General features: G+C 44.6%; 2 protein-coding genes across 2 annotated transcripts in view; one reads left to right on the top strand and one right to left on the bottom strand.

Moving 5' to 3' along the window:
- Nucleotides 1-171: 171 nt before the first annotated feature.
- Kiaa1143 (KIAA1143 ortholog) lies at nucleotides 172-3,752 on the top strand. The gene is made up of 3 exons (XM_055601513.1): nucleotides 172-332; nucleotides 2,452-2,596; nucleotides 3,254-3,752. The coding sequence occupies exons 1-3, from the start codon at nucleotides 225-227 to the stop codon at nucleotides 3,466-3,468; spliced, it is 468 nt and encodes a 155-aa protein (XP_055457488.1). The 5' UTR covers nucleotides 172-224; the 3' UTR covers nucleotides 3,469-3,752.
- Nucleotides 3,753-6,496: 2,744 nt separating this feature from the next.
- Nucleotides 6,497-17,827, bottom strand: part of LOC129672265 (uncharacterized) — a 35,666-nt gene continuing 24,335 nt past the window's right edge. Inside the window, exons 7-10 of the mRNA XM_055601556.1 lie at nucleotides 12,780-13,260; nucleotides 10,790-10,986; nucleotides 9,690-9,834; nucleotides 6,497-7,915 (exon numbers count right to left, since the gene is read on the bottom strand). Coding sequence (XP_055457531.1) covers nucleotides 6,672-7,915; nucleotides 9,690-9,834; nucleotides 10,790-10,986; nucleotides 12,780-13,260 — 2,067 coding nt within the window. The 3' untranslated portion in view covers nucleotides 6,497-6,671. The remainder of the gene's footprint in view (nucleotides 7,916-9,689; nucleotides 9,835-10,789; nucleotides 10,987-12,779; nucleotides 13,261-17,827) is intronic.

Here is a 17,827-nt window from a genome sequence, read left to right as displayed (position 1 = left end):
CTTTTGCTCCCCGGGCCCATGGCGACCGGGGCCGGATTCGCGCCGCCGCGGCCTCCCGAGTCCTCCCGCCAAGATGGCCACGGATTTAAACTTGGCGCCGCCCAGCGGCCACGCCTCCCGGAGGCGGCCGGCCGCGTCACGGGCTGCGACGTCAGAAGCAGGCGCGGGCGACGGCAGCGGCGAGCGCGAGCAGCGGGCGGAGCGCGGCTTGGGTCGGAACCGCCATGAGCAAGCGGAGCCAGGTGTCGTACGTGCGGCCCGCCGAGCCCGCCTTCCTGGCCCGCTTCAAGGAGCGCGTCGGCTACAGGGAGGGGCCCACCGTGGAGACCAAGGTGAGCCCGCGGGAGTCGCGCCGCGCCAGGCCCTCGGGCCGCTCCTCGGCGCCGGCGGAACTGACAGGTCCTCCCTGCAGACCAGCTGGACCCAGGCCCGCCCCTCGCGCCAGGGAGTCCTTCCTCGCGGAGGGCTGACCCTGGAGATGGCCTAGCGCTTAGTAGCCAGTTAAAACGGCTTTCCTGTTGTTTCTCACTTGCGGACCTCACTTCGAGCGAGCAAGGTGATTGACAGCGTCGTCCCCTTTTTCAGATAAGGAAAGTGAGGCCGCTTGATAAGATGACTAGAAGCCGGAGTCTTTGGGTAAAGCGTCGTGGCTAGTAGAATCCCTGCTGTTCGTCTCAAGATAGGGAAATGAAACAGCACGGCTCGAAGTAGTTTGTGTAATAGAGATAACATCGAAGTGGAACGTGGTGGCGCGAGCTTGTGGCCTAAGTACTCGGGGAGGCAGAGGTAGGCAGATCATGTTTGTTCGAGACCAGCCAGCCTGGTCTACAAAACGAGTCCAGGACAGCCAAGACTACACAGAGAAACCCTGTCTGGAAAGAAAAACAAAAACAAAGGGAGCATTGAAAACAGTGTCGTTCTTGATGCCTATCCAAATGTCACACAAGAGGACATGCAGTTACCTTCAGGAGCACTCTAGCGGCTCTTTAGTCTTGAAGGCTATTAAACTGAGTAAGAGATGGCCTGGGACAGTGGGGCCCTGGACACAGTTTGAGAGACAGACGGCAGAGGAGTGGATGTGGTTGTGGTGGACTGTTTGGTACTCAAACTTGAAAGTCTAGCTTCCAGAGGGTGTAAAAGTGGTATGGAACAAAGTATGGCAGTGGACTAAAGCCAGTTCATGCGGGGTATTCCACATTAGATGACGGCACAAAATTATTTTGAAAATAATAGTTTGGAAAATGAGGTAATTCTGTATTTACCTCAAAGTATTTATGCAATTTTTTTTTTAAGCTAAAAAGCAGGACTTTCATAGTGCCTAGCTTTTGGGAAACGTGATTTAGCTAACGAAGTACGTTTGTTACGTGCGTACAGTGCGTACAATGAGTCTTAAACAGGGTTTCTGCTTGAGAAATTCCGTGTTAAACAGTATGTTAAACAGTATTGTTTATATACAAAATCTTTCACCTTACTGTTTGTAAGGCACTGAAGAGCAGCTGATAACATATCTGCTTGGTACACGCCTTTAATCACGGCACTCAGGAGGCAGAGGCAGACAAATCTCTGACTTAACAGACCAGCCTGGTCTACAGATCGTGGTCCAGGACAGTCAGGGCTAAACAGAGAAACCATACCTTGAACCCCTCCCCCAACACACACCCCAAAAAATGTCTACTAAACTGAAGCTGTTAGCATAGTAAATGAGCAGAGGCAGGGGAAATAACTTACCTATTTTCTGTACTTTGGTGGCTTGGATGGCGAGATGGGGTTGTTTGGGAGTTGCTTTTTGTCGAATTCAGACAAGACAGAAACGAAAAGTGTTGATTAGAAACAAAGAACCAAGGTAGGTTGGCACTGCCCTCAGCAAGCCAGATAGAAATAAATTCCACTGGACAAGTGGCCTGGGTGATTGGCAGGTAGACCTGTTTTCAGATAAGCTCTTTGGAGTTAATTAAAATTTCATTTTATTTTCATTTTCTATAAATTTCATGGATAGTTACCTATTTCACTTTTTTGGTTTTCAAGACAGGGTGTCTCCGTATAGCTCTTGCTGTCCTGGAACTCACTCTGTAGACCAGGCTGCCCTCAAACGGACAGAGATCCGCCTACCTCTGCCTCCTGAGGACTGGGATTAAAGACATGCAGCAACTCTGCCTGGCCCATTTCACTATTATTATTATTATTATTATTATTATTATTATTATTATTATTATTATTATTTAAAGATTTATTTATTATTTATACAACATTCTGCCTGCACACCAGATCTTACTATAGATGGTTATGGCCACCATGTGGTTGCTGGGAATTGAACTTGGGACCTTTGGACAGCGAGTGTTCCTAGCCTCTGAGCCATCTCTCCAGCCCTCACTTTAATTATTACAGTTGCTCACAGTGACAGTGTTTGTGTTTGGTTAAAGATTAAACCTACACATATTTACATTTCTGTAGAAAACCCAGCCTCAGCTCCCAGATGAAGATGATAATCACAGTGACAAAGAAGATGAACAGCCTCAAGTAGTGGTTTTAAAAAAGGGAGACCTAACAGCTGAAGAAGTCATGAAAATTAAAGCAGAAATAAAGGCTACCAAAGCAGGTATGTCCAGAATAAAGTAGGATTTTTATTTTATTTTATTTTTTAGCCGAACAGAATGGTTTGAAGAATGTGGCCATTGGTTCAAGCATTGGCTAGTACCAGATGTAACCTTCAGCAAGTGATTTCACCTGTGCCTCAAGTTTCGCTTCATTGAAATACAGACAAGTGGACCTACCTTAGTATCCTACTAACAAGATAGGTCAACCAGTGAGGAAAGATCTGTGTAATTAATTAGAGCCTGAAGTGTAGTGTGTTATGTAGTGCTCTTGGGTTATTTCTGAGCATCTGCTTCATTGTTTTAAGGAGAAATACTGTGGTTCCAAACACAATTCAAACTTCAACCTAATGAACTGGAAATACAGCTCAGTGATAGAGCACCTTCTTAGCATGCATAAGTCCCTGAGTTCAGGCCATTGCTTTCTTCATCTTTACTGTAATCAGTTGGAGGCTAACAATATTATGGAAAACCTTAGTGAGTTTTTATTGACTGACGTGTGTTGGGAAGGCTATAAAAAAAAGCAGTAGAGAAGACCAGACTGAATTTATTCAAGGACATCAGTAAGGCTAGTATAAGATTTTCTTGCTATTTGACTCTTTGTAAACCACAAAATAATGAGGAAAATTCTTCAATTTCTCTCTCTTTTTTTTTTTTCACAGATGAAGAACCACCTCCAGCTGATGGAAGAATCATGTATCGAAAACCAGTTAAGCGTGCCTCTAATGAAAAGTGTTCAGGCTTAACAGTAAGCTCCAAAAAGAAGAAAGCAAATGAAGATGATATAAATAAGCAGAATCCAGTTAGAAAGAACTCACAAAAACAAATAAAAAACAGTAGTCTCCTTTCTTTTGACAGTGATGATGAAAATGAGTAAGTATAAACATCATGGACTTGGTTTCCTTTGAAACAGTGAGGTGTTTTTTAAAATACTAGTTTTCCTATATCTTAAAAGTAACATTTTTCACTAGTACTACAGGTTTATTACAGAAAACTTCAAAAATTCTGGAAAAAAATGCCCGAAATAAAACCCATCCATCAATGCCCCTTTGTCTGGAAATGGTAGCCATTCACTACATAACCATTTTATTACCTCCCATTTATGGGTGTGTGTGTGTGTATGTAGATTGTATTTTTAAACAAAACTGAGATTGTTATATATGTTCTTTGTCCTGTTTCTTATTTGGAATTACATTGCTAGAATTTTCTCAAGTTGCTTATTTCAAAATCTAACATCACTAATAGATGATAGAGAATTCCATAATAGATAGATGTCTTAGTCACTGCTCTTATTGCTGGAAGAGATACCATGACCACAGCAACCCTCATAAAAGAAGGCATTTAATTGGGGGCTTGCTCCCAGTTTCAGCTTAGTTCATTGTCATGGGGTCAGGGAGCATGGTGCTAAGATGGGCATGGTGCTAAGATGGGCTTGGTGCTGGAGAAGTGCCTTGGAGCTACATCAGGCTCCACAAGCAGAGGGGGACTGGGTTGGGTGGGAGGGAGAGAGCGAGAGAGGCAGAAAGAGTGGGTAGAGAAGAGGGAGGAGAAAGGGTGGGAGGGAGAGAGTGGGCTTTCGAAACCTCAAAGCCCACCCCCATTAACACATCTCCTCCATTAAGGCCACACCTCCTAATCCTTTTAATACTTTCATAGTTCTACTCCCTGGTGACCTAGCTTCAAATATAGGGCCTGTGTATCTTCCTCATAATTCCTGTAGGAATTTACCATTTGAAGGAAAACGTTGGTTTAGAATAAAACCATTCATTATCCAATAGTCATGTTAGATAACTCCCAATATTAAAAACAATGCTGTAAGATCTCCTATGCAACTGTAATTCTAATATGATCTGTAAGTCTAGTTCAACTAAATATAATTACAATGTATTATCAGCTACCTATATGTAGAGGACCTAGGTCCAGTCCATGCATGGTATCTGGTTCATGTTTCAGACTCTATAAGCCGCTCTGGGCCCTGGTTAGTTGGCTCTGTTGGTCTTTTTGTGAAGCTCTTGTCAACTCCCAGTCCTTTTATTCTCCCCCTCAACTTTTTCTCTAGACTCCCTATGCTTCACCCAATGTTTGGCTGTGAGTCTTGGCATCTGTTTCAAACCATTGCTGGGTGGAGCCTCCCAGAGGACAATGCTTTGGATGTGGCTATGAGCCTGGTTTTTCCCAGGCCAGGTATAGCAGCCAATAACTCCAGCACATGAGAAACAAAAAGGCAAGAGCCCACCTGGTCTACAAAGTGAGTGAAGGCAGCCTGGGTTACATAGTGAGACACTGTCTCAAAAAAACTAAGTGTAGCTGGGGACAGTGTCACATGTCTGTAATCCCAGCACTCTGGGAGGCAGAGGCAGGCAGATCTCTGAGTTTGAGGCCAGCCTGGTCTTCAAAGTGAGTCTAGGACAGCTAAAGCTACACAGAGAATCCCTGCTTTGGAAAAGAAAAAACAAACACTAGCAACAATAACAAAAATGCAAGTGCTTACCTGGGCAGCACACGCACTAAAATTGAATGACACAGAGATACAGAGATTTGTGTGGCCCGTGAAGCGACGGCATGCAAACACGTCTTCTGTAGCAAAAGTCTTGGTTTCTTTAATAAACTCCAGTTATGCTATGTCAATGTTTTGTTTTGAGCCCAGTTGTGGGGTATGAGGCTGTTTCTGAATGTCCACCGCCATTAACTGTGATCGTCTCAGGCTCTCGCATGATGTGATTTGTGCCAGTTGTGATAGTTGAAATTCTGAGAACTTGTAGGAGGGTATAAATGTCAGAACTCCCTACAGTCTGGAGCATCTGCTGCTGCCCACTGCTGCTGCTGGTTCGCCCTGCTACTGTGTTTGCTATTGCTGGGCTGCTGGATATCCTGACTAGGAAGATTGGACCTTCCCCAAGGAACTGTCCCTCAACAGCAGGAAGTACAGAGACACACGCTGCATGGCCTTTCCCCTCTAACCTTTGTCTCCTACCTAGTGTTGGGGGTTGGAAGGGACTAGGGTAGATAAAGGTTGGAACGGAGGTGGAGGTGGAAGAACCTCAATGAAAGAGATTTTAAAATACACCCTATAGTCTTCCATATTCATACAAGAAAACCTGCAAATTGCAAGTAGCTGATTTTTGCTACTTTGTGGGTTCTTTCTTCCACTTTTTTCCACCCTTTTTCCCCACCCTTTGAACCTCCTAACACCAGATAAGAGAAAAAAAGATAAAGCAGAATGGAAAGCGATCCCTGAATAAAGTCGGGTCAGTTAGACTACTTCCTAACCCTGAGTACCTTGGGGCAAATTTGCTCTTCTCCATCAGGATATCTAATTTTTTTCTGTTTTTTTTGTTGTTGTTGTTGTTGTTTTGTGTGTGTGTGTGTGCGTGTGTGTACAACTACTTAAACTAATCAACAACCATCAACAACTCACCACACTTCTAACATTTATATACCTTCTGAAGTCTCCAGAATTCCAAACATTACACAATTACATAAACTATCTGCCTCACAAAGCCATGCTGTGCTAGAGCGTGAGGTAAAAATAGTCAGATGCTGTGAAGCAGCCTCATACCCCACACCAGGGATGATTAAAACAAAAACGTAGCCACAATCCATCTACTCCCACAATGCAGGATCTCATCTCAAGTTTAGGATTGGGACCAGTACATACACGCATGGGGGAGGGGAGCACCCCACATTCAGTTCAGAAAATATGACTGCATAGGGTACAGTTAAAACAAAGTCCTTGGGCCAGGTATGGTGGCACATGCCAACACTTGGGGAGGAAGAGAAAGGTAGATCTCTGTGAGTTCTAGGCCAGCCTGGTCTACAAAAATGAGTCTAAGACAGCCAAGGCTACACATGGAAACCCTGTCTCAAACACAAAAACACAAGAAACAAACAAAAAACTAAAGTCCTTGGTTCTTAAGTGTTTAAGTTTTATTGTCTTTAAATTAGTTTCTGAAATGTGTTTACATTATCTTCCAGAAAAATAACTCTAAAGAGCATAGTCCTTGTTTTAAGAAAGGAAGAATAGAGTAGACCACAGGAGCAGTAGGTTATGACCAACAGCAGGGAATTGCCCTCTTCTTGCTATTCGACAACATGGGTTCTGTGATGTCGCATGAGGTGTGAGTTAGAAATGAACGCTGCACCACACTTTGCACATTCATAGGGCTTCTCCCCTGTGTGGGTTCGCTGGTGGACAGTGAGACTGGACCTCTGTCTGAAGGCCTTACCACATTCGTTACAAGTATAAGGCTTTTCCCCATTGTGGATTCTTTGATGAATGAGAAGGTATGAGCTACAAGTGAAGGCCTTCCCACACTCGTTACACACATAAGGGAGATCTCCACTATGAATTCTCTGGTGGACAATAAGGCAAGAGAGCTGACTGAAGGCTTTTCCACATTCACTGCAGTCATAAGGTTTCTCTGCAGTGTGAATTCTCTGGTGCACAATAAGATGAGAAAAACAACTAAAGGCTTTCCCACAGTCTTTACACTCGTATGGCTTCTCACCAGTATGGCTTCGCTGATGCACAATAAGATTTGCACTCTGGGTAAAGGCTTTGCCACAATCATTGCAGGCAAAAGGCTTCTCCCCGGTGTGAATCCTTTGATGGACAATGAGGTTAGAGCTTCTAGTAAATGTCTTTCCACATTCATTGCACTCATAGCACTTCTCAGTTATATGGACTTTCTGGTGCCGAGCAAGTTGAGAACTGTAACTGAAGGCTTTCTCGCATTCACCACACTTGAAAGTTTTTTCTAAGGAGTGAATTTTTTGGTGTACAGTCAGATTGGAACTCTGAGTGAAAGCCTTCCCACACTTTCCACAAACATAGGGTTTCTGTCCAGTGTGGATCCGTTGATGCACAACAAGGTTTGCACTCTGAATGAAGGCTTTCCCACACTCATGACACTCAAAGGGTTTCTCCCCTGTGTGGATCCGTTGATGCACAACAAGGTTTGCACTCTGACTGAAGCCTTTCCCACACTCCCTACATGTAAAAGGCTTTTGCCCAGGCTGTATTTTCTGATTCTTAACAGGGCCAGAACTAAGGCCGTATTTTCCCCTAGACTTCTTAGATTCCTGGTCTTCCTCTTTGAAGCTTTCAGACAACAGACAGTCTTTCACTGTCACTTTTCTGAAATCTCTTTTCCCCCTCTTTATTCTCTGCCTTTTTAACATGTTTCCCTTCTCACAGGATTCTCCTAGCTCAGGTCCTTGAAGGTCACCTTTCTGGAGTCTTCCTAAAATCATGGAGGGCATTTCTGCTTCATCACATATCTCTGTTTTAGGAACCAATAACTGTAGGTTCTTGGTTTCAGTACCTGTACCGAGAAACAGAAAATAGAAATGTTAGTTTCTCAGGCCTAGAAAAAAACAAACAAACAAATAAAAAAACAGGCTCATCAAAGTCAGGAAATTAAAGGACGTCACTTTCCAAACTAACTTTCATTAGCGAGGGGAATGCCATGGCCTCTGCTGGGTCTGTGCTCTGCCATACACTTGTCTTCACCAGATTCTATTATGGCTCCAGTATGACTGTCACAGGTAAGGCCATCTGCTAAATGTTTGCCTCTACCTAGTGGTGCTCTGGGAGAAGGTCTGGAAACCTGAGGCCCTGGCCTTGTTCTGCCTGAGATGATTGATCTCCCACACAATCCTGCCGTCATGTTCTGTGCAAACTACTCTGAATTAAAAACCTCTGGTTATCGTAAACTGAAAGAATTCCCATCTCTAGTCCTGTCAACACCACCAGACACTTATCTAGAGCAACAGGCCCAAATGCTAGACAGGGCTCACAACTGTGAATTCTGAAGGATAGCTGCAGCTTGCCTTTGTTCTTGAGCTGCTAGTGTGGATCAGCACAGAACTGATCAGTTAATTATGGAAAATCCCTACAAACAAAAGACCTCCCAATGTAGGCTTTTGTGTGTGTGTGAACGCTAGATCACAAAGAAAGGATAAAACCTGGGCGTGGTGACACACACCTGTAATCGCAGCCATTGGGTAGCACAGAAAAAAGGATTGCTGTGAGTCACCCTGGTCTACAGCAAGTTTCAGGAGAGTCAAGGTTAAACAGAGAGACTGTCTAAAAAAACAAACCAGGCCAAAAAACAAAAAACCCCACCAAGGCTGGAGAGAGGTCCAGCAGTTAGGGACACTGGCTTCTCTTCTAAAGGACTTGGGACTTCTAATGCCAAACACTCTATAGCCAACCTACAACCAGAGACCCAGTAAGTTTTCCCATCAATATCTATCTTTCTTCCTTTCACTCTTCCCCCCCCCCCCACACTCCCCTGGTGCAGAGGATTGAGCAAAGTCCATGTGTTAAATGTGCTCTACATTTTGAACTTTCACTTTTCAAAAGATTTGGGATCTGCATGATGGCTTTAGGTGGTCCAAGTCCTTCCTACTCAACCCACGTAAAAGTGGAGGAGCAAAACTGACACCACAAAATTGTCCTCTGAGCTCTATATGTGCATTGTGGCGTGGACACACACACATATACATACAGTAAACAAAATTTAATCAAAAAGATCTCAGGTGGGCATAATAGTATATATCTGTGATACCATCTGGGAACAGAGGCAGAAGGTTCAAGGTCAGTCTAGAGTACTTGTGGGCCCTAAGCAACAAAACAGGATTTGAAATCTACATTAAGCCAGCCTTCCAAGCTACTTTTTGTACTCTTGAGAAATGAAGCATAATCTTTCTCCTGTAAGACATTTCTGGCCATGTAAATACATTCCCAACTCTCATTTACAAGTCAATTATGGGCTGGGCAACGAGACCATCTCAAAAAAGAAAACAATAACAAAGATGCAGAGCATAATATCCTTCATGTGCAATTTATGAATAACCATAAAACACAGAAAGACATGGCGTTACCTGTGTACAGATATAAAGTGCTGAGGAATGATTACGATTAAAAAGTGAATTTAGAATTTACTATTTGGTGTTTAGTCCGTATAAGTCATTCACTGAACAGCACATGAGCAGCTCTCAAAGATGACACATTCAATACTAAGTGATCTAAAAAGAAAGGCCAGCCCCCACCCACACATTTAGTGCAACTGAGGTCAGGGAGTTGAACTTTACCCAGTGGGGTTGGGTTCCCAGGAGGCTCCAGGACTTCACTCTTGGCCAGGGTCCCTGTTAGTGCGTAGCTCCCACGGGATGCAGCAGCAGCAGCCTCCTGTGTTGCTTTTAGGACCACTGCCATGTCCCAGAACATCTTCTGGCCCTAGAAACAAGTGCGCACAGTGTTTATAAGGGGCTGGCGACTGAAGTGCTGTGATCACAGCTCTGAGGATGAGAGCACGTTCCTGGAGATCACAAATATTGGCTAGGAGTCTTGCCCAACTCCCCACGAGACCTGGGTGGAGAAGCCAGGCCACCACCTTTCAAACTCACTGAACTCGACACACACATCCTTATCTGTTAGTGAGTCCTAGCTTAGACAAGTAGGGGGCGTGGCATCAAGCACTTGCCTCACACTACAGAAATTAGGTGTGCTGGCACAGACCTGTAAGCGAACGCAGGAGGACCACATTTTTAAGGTCACCCCCAGTTAACAGTTTGAGGGCAGCACTGGGGCAGATTTTTCAGCACAATTTTCTGGGCCCCAAAGATCACACCAAGGTTCTGACTATTCTCTCATAGAGCGCTCTGAGAAGACCTTTGAACAAAACTGGGTGGTGTTTGAAACCATTAAGGGAAAGCCAAAGTGTAGCAATGCATGCTCTTAATTATAGCACATGGGTACTGAAGACAGAGGCTCAGGAATTCAGGCCTGAGCCATTTGCCTATAGATGAGTAGTATTTGTAGAACATCTCCTAAACCCAAATTATGCTTTAACAAGACCCCAGTGGCAGACATTAACCAAGGTAAGGCACTGGATGGAGTCACCTGAGGTGTTTGTGAAAACACAGAAAGCAGGTCTTAGTCCCCAGAATCTGGTCTGATTAGAATACAATACAATGTGGACAACAAGATACTGTAAAGCTTCAGAGTTCTATGGAGCAATGGTTGCAAGCTGCAGAGGTACAGAACACCAACATGTCCACCAGAGGGAAATTCTACTACATTCCAAAGGAAAAAGGTCAGAGCCCTCAGCAGGAAAGGAGTCTGGACTTGGCAGCAGAATGCCTATAAAACCATCTGAGGTCCGCACTTCTCTTTTCCCCGACATCATTACCTTGTCCTCCCCTTCTGACACATCAATGCTTAAATAAGGACCTTCCCCTGGAGCACAGACAGTGACATTCTCAGGGTACACTTGTTGGCTGGATGCCTGACTTCCGACACTTTCATCCTCATCGTCTTCCTTTTTCACCTTCACTGGGCCCCAAGAGGATCTGCCCATGGTCTCTTTAAATTCTGCAGTCATCTTCTCTGTTCAAAGGGGGATCTTCAATAGCTGAGGGACACCCAACATCGGTCAACCCCATCTAATCCTCAAGTCTCCAAAGCTTTTGAGTTTCTTCCCAGCGCTAAGATAAGCACCATTCGCTGCAAAACCAGAGAGCACACTCAGCACAGAATACAGCTTTGTCTGGATAACAGGAAGCCCAGCAGTTGACATTGCCAGCTCTTGGGCAGGTCACAGCAGAGCAGGGCTGTTCTCTCCCCTGACTTTAAATACAGGGTAACAAAACATGTATAAGCCACTTTTCATTAGGATTAAAAACCAACATTTTGCCTGCTGTGGTGGTACACACCTCTGTTCCCAGCACTCCAAGATCTCTTGGATCTCCCAGCACTCTTGGATCCCAGATCCAAGCTGAGGCTTGGTCTACATCATAGGCCATCCAGGGCTGCACAGTAAGACGCACTATCAAAAAAAGGGAAAAAATAAAGAACTGCAAAAACTTTAAAACAGAGAAAGATCAAGGAAAAACTCCAATCCAGTGATAATAGTCACTATTATAGTAAAATAATTATTTTACTTAGTTTGTTTTAACTATGGGGACACATGTTTTCAGAATTAGACTGTTTTTTTTTTGTTTTGTTTTGTTTTTGTTGTTGTTGTTGCTCTGTTTTTCGACACAGAGTTTCTCTGTGTAGATTAAGCTGGTCTTCCTATCAGAGAAGTAACTGCATCTGCCTCCAGGGTGCTGTGGCTGAAGGCGTGTGTCCACACTGCCTGGCTGGCCAGATTTCTTTAAAAAGGGACATTACAAAGAGTTATTACTAAGGAGAAATGAAGGATTATCTCAGAGAGTATAATTACAAATATTTTTAAGGTTCTTTTTGTCTGTTTGATTTTTATAGTTCACACATCTCCCAAATTTTGTAAGAACAACTATTGTTGTTCTTGAACAACAAATTATTCATGTTGACCTTGTTTATCTTATTTTTGTTACACAATCATAGCTTTGAGTCTCACTTAGGTTGGAAGAACACGTGTGTTCTCTGCATACACTCACATGAACAAACACAAGAGGTAGTGACCAGATTAGGTGCCAGCATAGTTCCCGTGTGTGCACCTTTGTTTGCACTTGCACAGGGTTCCCCACTCTGCTCTGGTGGGTTCTGCTGTTGATGTTGCAACGCTGGGAATACAGCCAAAGGCCTAATGCATACCAGACAATGCTCCACCACTGACGTACACCCTCAGCCACAACCATCTCTTGACTCAAATGAAGTCTTCCAATATACAGAACATATAGACCTCATTAGTTGTTCCTAACCATACCCTGTTTACAACGTTCTTTAATGAACAGGGGCTTTACTGCTTATTTTGATAATATTTGATAATAGCTGTTTCCTGTACAAATCATTCTTTTGTCCTGTTGCATTATTCCCCTAGAATGAACTGCGAGGTCACTAGCTTAAGGGTTTATATTTATTGTCGAATTGCTTTCTAAAACACCACATAAAGCCAGGTACACAACTACTAATCAACAGGACCTCTTTATCTCCAATAAGCCCACAACAGTCTTTTATTTTAAATAAGCCAAGTAATCTTAAGTGGGTATAAGGAGATTGAATTTTTGGTTCAATTCCTCTTTGGTTCTGTTACTAGAAATTGGTGCAACTTTTTACTCAGTTCCCTTACGCTGCTTTCGGAGTAACCACACTCAGTTTCCCAACGTTAACTTTATTGTGCACACTGAAATCCTCAAGGAATGCCGTGCTTTTCACGCTGCAGCAAATCCTAACTCTGGCGGGTTACTCTGCGTGACGGTTCAGTCTTCCTGGCAGGAAAGCCTCGGAGACGCGTTCTACCATGTGCCCACGCTCAATTGTCTTCGGGCCAGACTCCGCGGGCCGGTCGCCGGAGCAGGCCGGGGCCGCGAGCCCAGGCGCCCCACCCCATCCCGCCAGCAGCCCCGCCCGCCCCGCCGAGCTACCTCCCGGCCCCGCGAGGCGACGGTCGGTGGAAGCGAGCTGCTCCTCTCGCCGCGGACGCCCGGCGGCCCAGCGCCAGCTCTGCGGACGGAGGCTGCAGAGCCTCCCGGCAGCCGCCGGCACAGACAATGACCGGACAGGAAGTGCCCGGCGGCGGGCTTCCGGCTCCCGGCCGCGGGCCGGCCTCTCTAGGAAGCGGGAAGGCCGTGCGCTCCCGCACCTCCGCAGAGCCTGGTGCTGCGGAGGCAGCGCCCCACCCGGCAGGGCCGTTCTCGCAAGGCGAACACGCACCCAGCGCGGCCAAGTGTAAACACCCTGACAACCGCAGAAAACTCCCACACGTTTTTGTTTTCAGAATGTCGAACGCTACAGAACAACTGAAGGACTGATGCAGAGAATACTCCATCCTTCATCCGGACACTATTTGCCTTAATTCTCATATATATAATTAAAGTCAGTTTTGGAAAGTATAAACATTAAAACTCTTTTTTTCCAAGTATTCAGTATATATCTCTTAATAACATACTCCAAATAACACCATCATTGCCAATAAGAAAAATGAACAACTATTCAGATTCAGGTGTATTCATCTGTCTTAAAATATTTCAAACCCCTCAGGGTGGTGGTGCACACTGTTAACCCCTGCATTCGGGAGTCAGTCTGGTGGATCTGGGTACGCTGGAGGTCGGCCTGGTCTACAAAGTGAGTTCCAGGTTAGCCAGGGCTACACAGAGAACCTGGTCTAAAAAACAAGAATCAAATCAACAACAAAACCTACAAAAATTTCAAAATTGCTCTCTGCAGATGAATTTCACAATACTACAGTTGAGGCTTTTTTGGTTTGTGTGTTTGAAAGGATAAACGCACCTGAAGGCAGTACCCTTCACTCCTGTCTCCTCAGTGGGTGAATCTTACAGTGTTAAGCCAAGGATCGGTGGCTCACGTCTGCGATCCCAGAGGCTGTGACCCCAGATGAGCGGCTGTGGCTGGAAGGTCACAGGAGTCTGAGGCCGGCTATTACATGGGTAAGACTCCACAGGATAGGTGTGCAGATTATACGGGTGCAGGGAATGGAACCTGGATCCTCTGCAAACACCAGACATGCACGGTTCGAACTGAGAAGCCTCCTCTCCAGCCCCAATTTGGAATCTTTTGAAACTTTTTATATTTTCATGTATGTCGGTGTATGCATGCCACATATAGGAAGGTAGCTGTCCCAAGAGGCTTCAAGAGGGCACCAGATTGTCTGGCGCTGGTGTTGCAGCGCCGTGACCTGAAGTGTGGGTGCTGGGAACCAAACGCAGGTCCTCTGCAAGAGGAGCAAATGCTCCTAACCACAAAGCTCTCTCTCCAGCTTCCACCGCCGGACCCCACCCCTGCTTTATTTTTAGTCTATTCTTAGAGTTCTAATCCAATTCCTCTTACACAAATGAGTATCTTTGCAGTAATTCCGATATAAGGTTGCAAGATACAAAGTTACTATATAAAAAAAAATCAGGTTTTAGCTAGGTATGGTGATGCACACTTTTAATCCCAGCACTCAGGAAGCACAAGAAGAAGGAACTCTACGAATCTGAGGTCAGGATGGTTTACATATTGAATTCTAGGGCAGCAAGGGCTACATAGAGAGACTCTTGTTCCTAAAGCTTCTGCCCTTCTCCAGAAAGAGAATCTAAACAGCCCAGGCCCAGGTGAGGTTTGCATCCTCATTCCAAAACAAAACCAAAACAAAATAAAACAAGAAACCAAATAATAACAAATAAACAATTTTTTTAACAAAGGAAATAACTAATTTCCTTACCATACAAATTAGGTAGCAATACAGAATACTTGCAAAATGTAATAAGAGAAAAACACAGGGTCAACTTTATGTTGTAGTAAATAAAAAAAGCTTTTGGGCTACATAATGTTTATTATTATCCCTAAGATTATCACGGCAGTATTGTCTAACCTGCTATCACAAATAATAAAACACAGGCACCTGTTAGATTTTATAACTGCCTTATTTACCTTGGGCTGGGCAGATACTCCTACATATGCTGTCTGAATACCCTCACCATCCATCTCCTAGCCCCCATCCAATGCCATCCATCTTAATCCTTCCTATTTGGACTACCTTCCATTCATAATCCCAAGATACTTGCTTGTATTCTTCATCTGGGCCTTTTCACACCATTATTGGAGTCCTTTTTCTCAGTTCATGTGGTTTCTTCTTCAGGCTAACCCATGGTACAGTCCTCCATCTTCCTCTCTTTTCCTGTCTGTCTGTTTGGAGTTCTCCTTCTTCCTCTTTTCCCATCTGTTTTTCTCCCATGATCCTCTCTTGAACCCCAAAAGCCTGGGAACCTTAACCACGCCTACCCCATTCTGTCCTGCCCAGGTATAGGCTGTTTAATCAACCAATCAGGTATGTGTTACAGAGGTTTACAAAAAAAATTTTTTTTAATTAAAAAAAAAAAAGGACAGGTGTAGCCAGATCTTGAGGGCCAGTAACATGCATCAGACCAACCTACAATAGCATTATAAATTCACATACACACTTGAGCAGTGTGAGAACAGCAGCAATGAGCTGGCACGATGGCACACACATTCAATCCCAGTACTCAGCAGGCAGAGGATCTCTGAGATTGAGACCAGGCTGATCTACAGAGTGAGTTCCAAGTCTGCCAGGTCTACACAGAAAAACCCTATCTCAAAAAGTAAAAACAAAACAAACAAAAATCTCAAATTCACTTTAAAAATCAAAAGAGAATAAATGTTGTCTGTCTAATATTCTGCTTCCCAAAGCTGATGCTTGTTGCAGGACATTTGATCTCACTGTGAACCCTGGAGACTGTGAACTGTAAAAACCTGTTTCTTGTTTGTTGTGGCTTAGCCCTAACACACATACCTTTAACCCAAGAGCTTTCTGTTTACAGTGAACAAGTCCTTATTTCTCAGTCCTATAACAAACCTTTAATCCAAGACCTAATTAAATCAACCCTAGGTCAAGAGGCAAAGCAAGAAACCGGCTGACAGGGATTATACAGAAAGGATGAACATTGAGAGAAGGGTGCTTACGACAGTGTGGAAAAGAAGAAAGGACTTTTGGCTCTTTCCTTCTGGGACATCTGCTGAGTAGGAAGGTCAGGTGGGTGCTTTCTCTGCCTCTCTGAGCTAGCAGGCTTTCACCCTAATACTAGCTCCTGAGTTTATTGGTAAAAGTGAATGACTGGGATTTTCTTCTTTATAACAAAAGCTACATTTACAATAATAATGGTCATGACTGGGAAATACAACAGAAGTCCAGTGAACTGCAGGTGAGAATCGTGGGAGGGAAGGGCACTAACCCAAAGAGGTCACATTCCCATAATCCCCAGGATCATGTTTCAGGAGAGACTGGCAGAACCACGGGAACACATGCTACCCCTTGGACTGGGTTAAGGAGGCATGGAAGTAGGAGGCAGTAAACAGGGGCTTGGGGTTAACTTCAGACCAAGTTTGGGTCAATCACATAGCTTCTACCCACTTAGGCTTTTACCTAGGCCTTCCTGTTTTGCTACAGGTGTCACTGGGAGCAGGGCATGACGCATGGACTCACAGCCCTGGCACTTGGGAGGCCGAGACAGGAGGACCTTGACAAATTTCAGACCAAACTAGAGTACATAGTGAGTTCAAGGCCAGCCTGGTCCACACAGCGAAACATCTCAAACAAGAAGTTGCACTGTCATGGGCGCCTATATATTTGGCTTTGTTTCCAGCTATCAAAGCTAGAGCAATGCAAGGAACACTCCCTACCTCAGTTTCCTTGTCTTGTAAAGAAGGTGCACTGATAAGTTATAATTAGATACACAGTTTTATTCTAATACAATAAACAAGCCTTTCCATGATGCCTGCTACTGCTGCCATCTGAGTTATGCTTCAAACTTCCTGTATAAAAGTCTGAGCTACAGACTGAGGGAAAGAAATCAAAGATCAAAATGCAAATTAGATATGCATGAGACTATCATAATGAAATATTTTTGATAACAAACATAGACTGGCTTTTTAAAAAGTGCAGTGCTTAGGCGCCCTTCCTGCTCTCCCAGCGCCCACCTCAGATGGCTCACGGCTGCCTGCACATCCATCTTCAGAGGACCAATGGCCCACATGTGGCCATATTCATACAGACACACACATAATAAACACGAATCTTATAAATGACAACATTGCCAAGGTTCCAATCTAAAGGTCAAGGGTTTTTTCAGAAGCACGTAGCTCAGCTAAACACAGGTTTTACCCAATCCCCAGTGAGGGTACACAGAGCAGGTCTCACCCTATCTGGAAAACAGCATTCTCTCTTCTCTCTCTCTCGGTTCTTTTGTGTGTGAATCGTCCCTCTGGAGCCGTAAGGACAATGGAGACAGGTCCTGCACCTGTGGGAGTGCTGCTGAAGTACACCGTCACACAAACATGCCTGCGGCCTACACAAAGGCCGCAGTGAGATGGCTTTATCCAGTGGCTAAAGAGCTCTGATTTAGGTCTTTATGAAAAGGAGCTTAACATTGGATCAATCACTTCTTCATGCTAAGCACAGCCAGCTCCTAAAAGTGGCTAAAACTGCTTTATTTTCATTCTTTTTTTTTATTATTACACTTTATTTACTTTGTATCCCCCTGTAGCTCCCTCCCTCCGAGCCGCCCAATCCTTCCCTTCTTCCTCCTTTTGCACGAATGCCCCTCCCCAAGTCCACTGGTAGGGGAGGTCTTCTTTTCCTTCCTCTGATCCTAGTCTGTTAGGTCTCATCAGGAGTGGCTGCACTGCGCCACTCCTCTGTGGCCTGGTAAGGCTCCTCCCTTCTCAGGGGGAGGTGATCAAAGAGCAGGCCAATCAGTTCATGTCAGAGACAGTCCCTGTTATTTTC

Source organism: Psammomys obesus, unplaced genomic scaffold, assembly GCF_907164565.1.
Source record: "Psammomys obesus unplaced genomic scaffold, mPsaObe1.curated_primary_1811, whole genome shotgun sequence".
In the NCBI taxonomy this organism is placed as follows: domain Eukaryota; kingdom Metazoa; phylum Chordata; class Mammalia; order Rodentia; family Muridae; genus Psammomys; species Psammomys obesus.
The sequence above is the reverse complement of the archived record's forward strand: the minus strand, read 5'-3'. Positions and strand labels throughout refer to the sequence as shown.

What these genes read in the sequence shown, in the direction of transcription:
- Kiaa1143 (XM_055601513.1), top strand. Translation starts at nt 225, where the DNA reads ATGAGCAAGCGGAGCCAGGTGTCGTACGTGCGGCCCGCCGAGCCCGCC. An exon ending in GGCCCACCGTGGAGACCAAG is followed by an intron (nt 333 to 2,451) that starts GTGAGCCCGCGG and finishes ACATTTCTGTAG; the next exon opens with AAAACCCAGCCTCAGCTCCC. An exon ending in AATAAAGGCTACCAAAGCAG is followed by an intron (nt 2,597 to 3,253) that starts GTATGTCCAGAA and finishes TTTTTTTCACAG; the next exon opens with ATGAAGAACCACCTCCAGCT.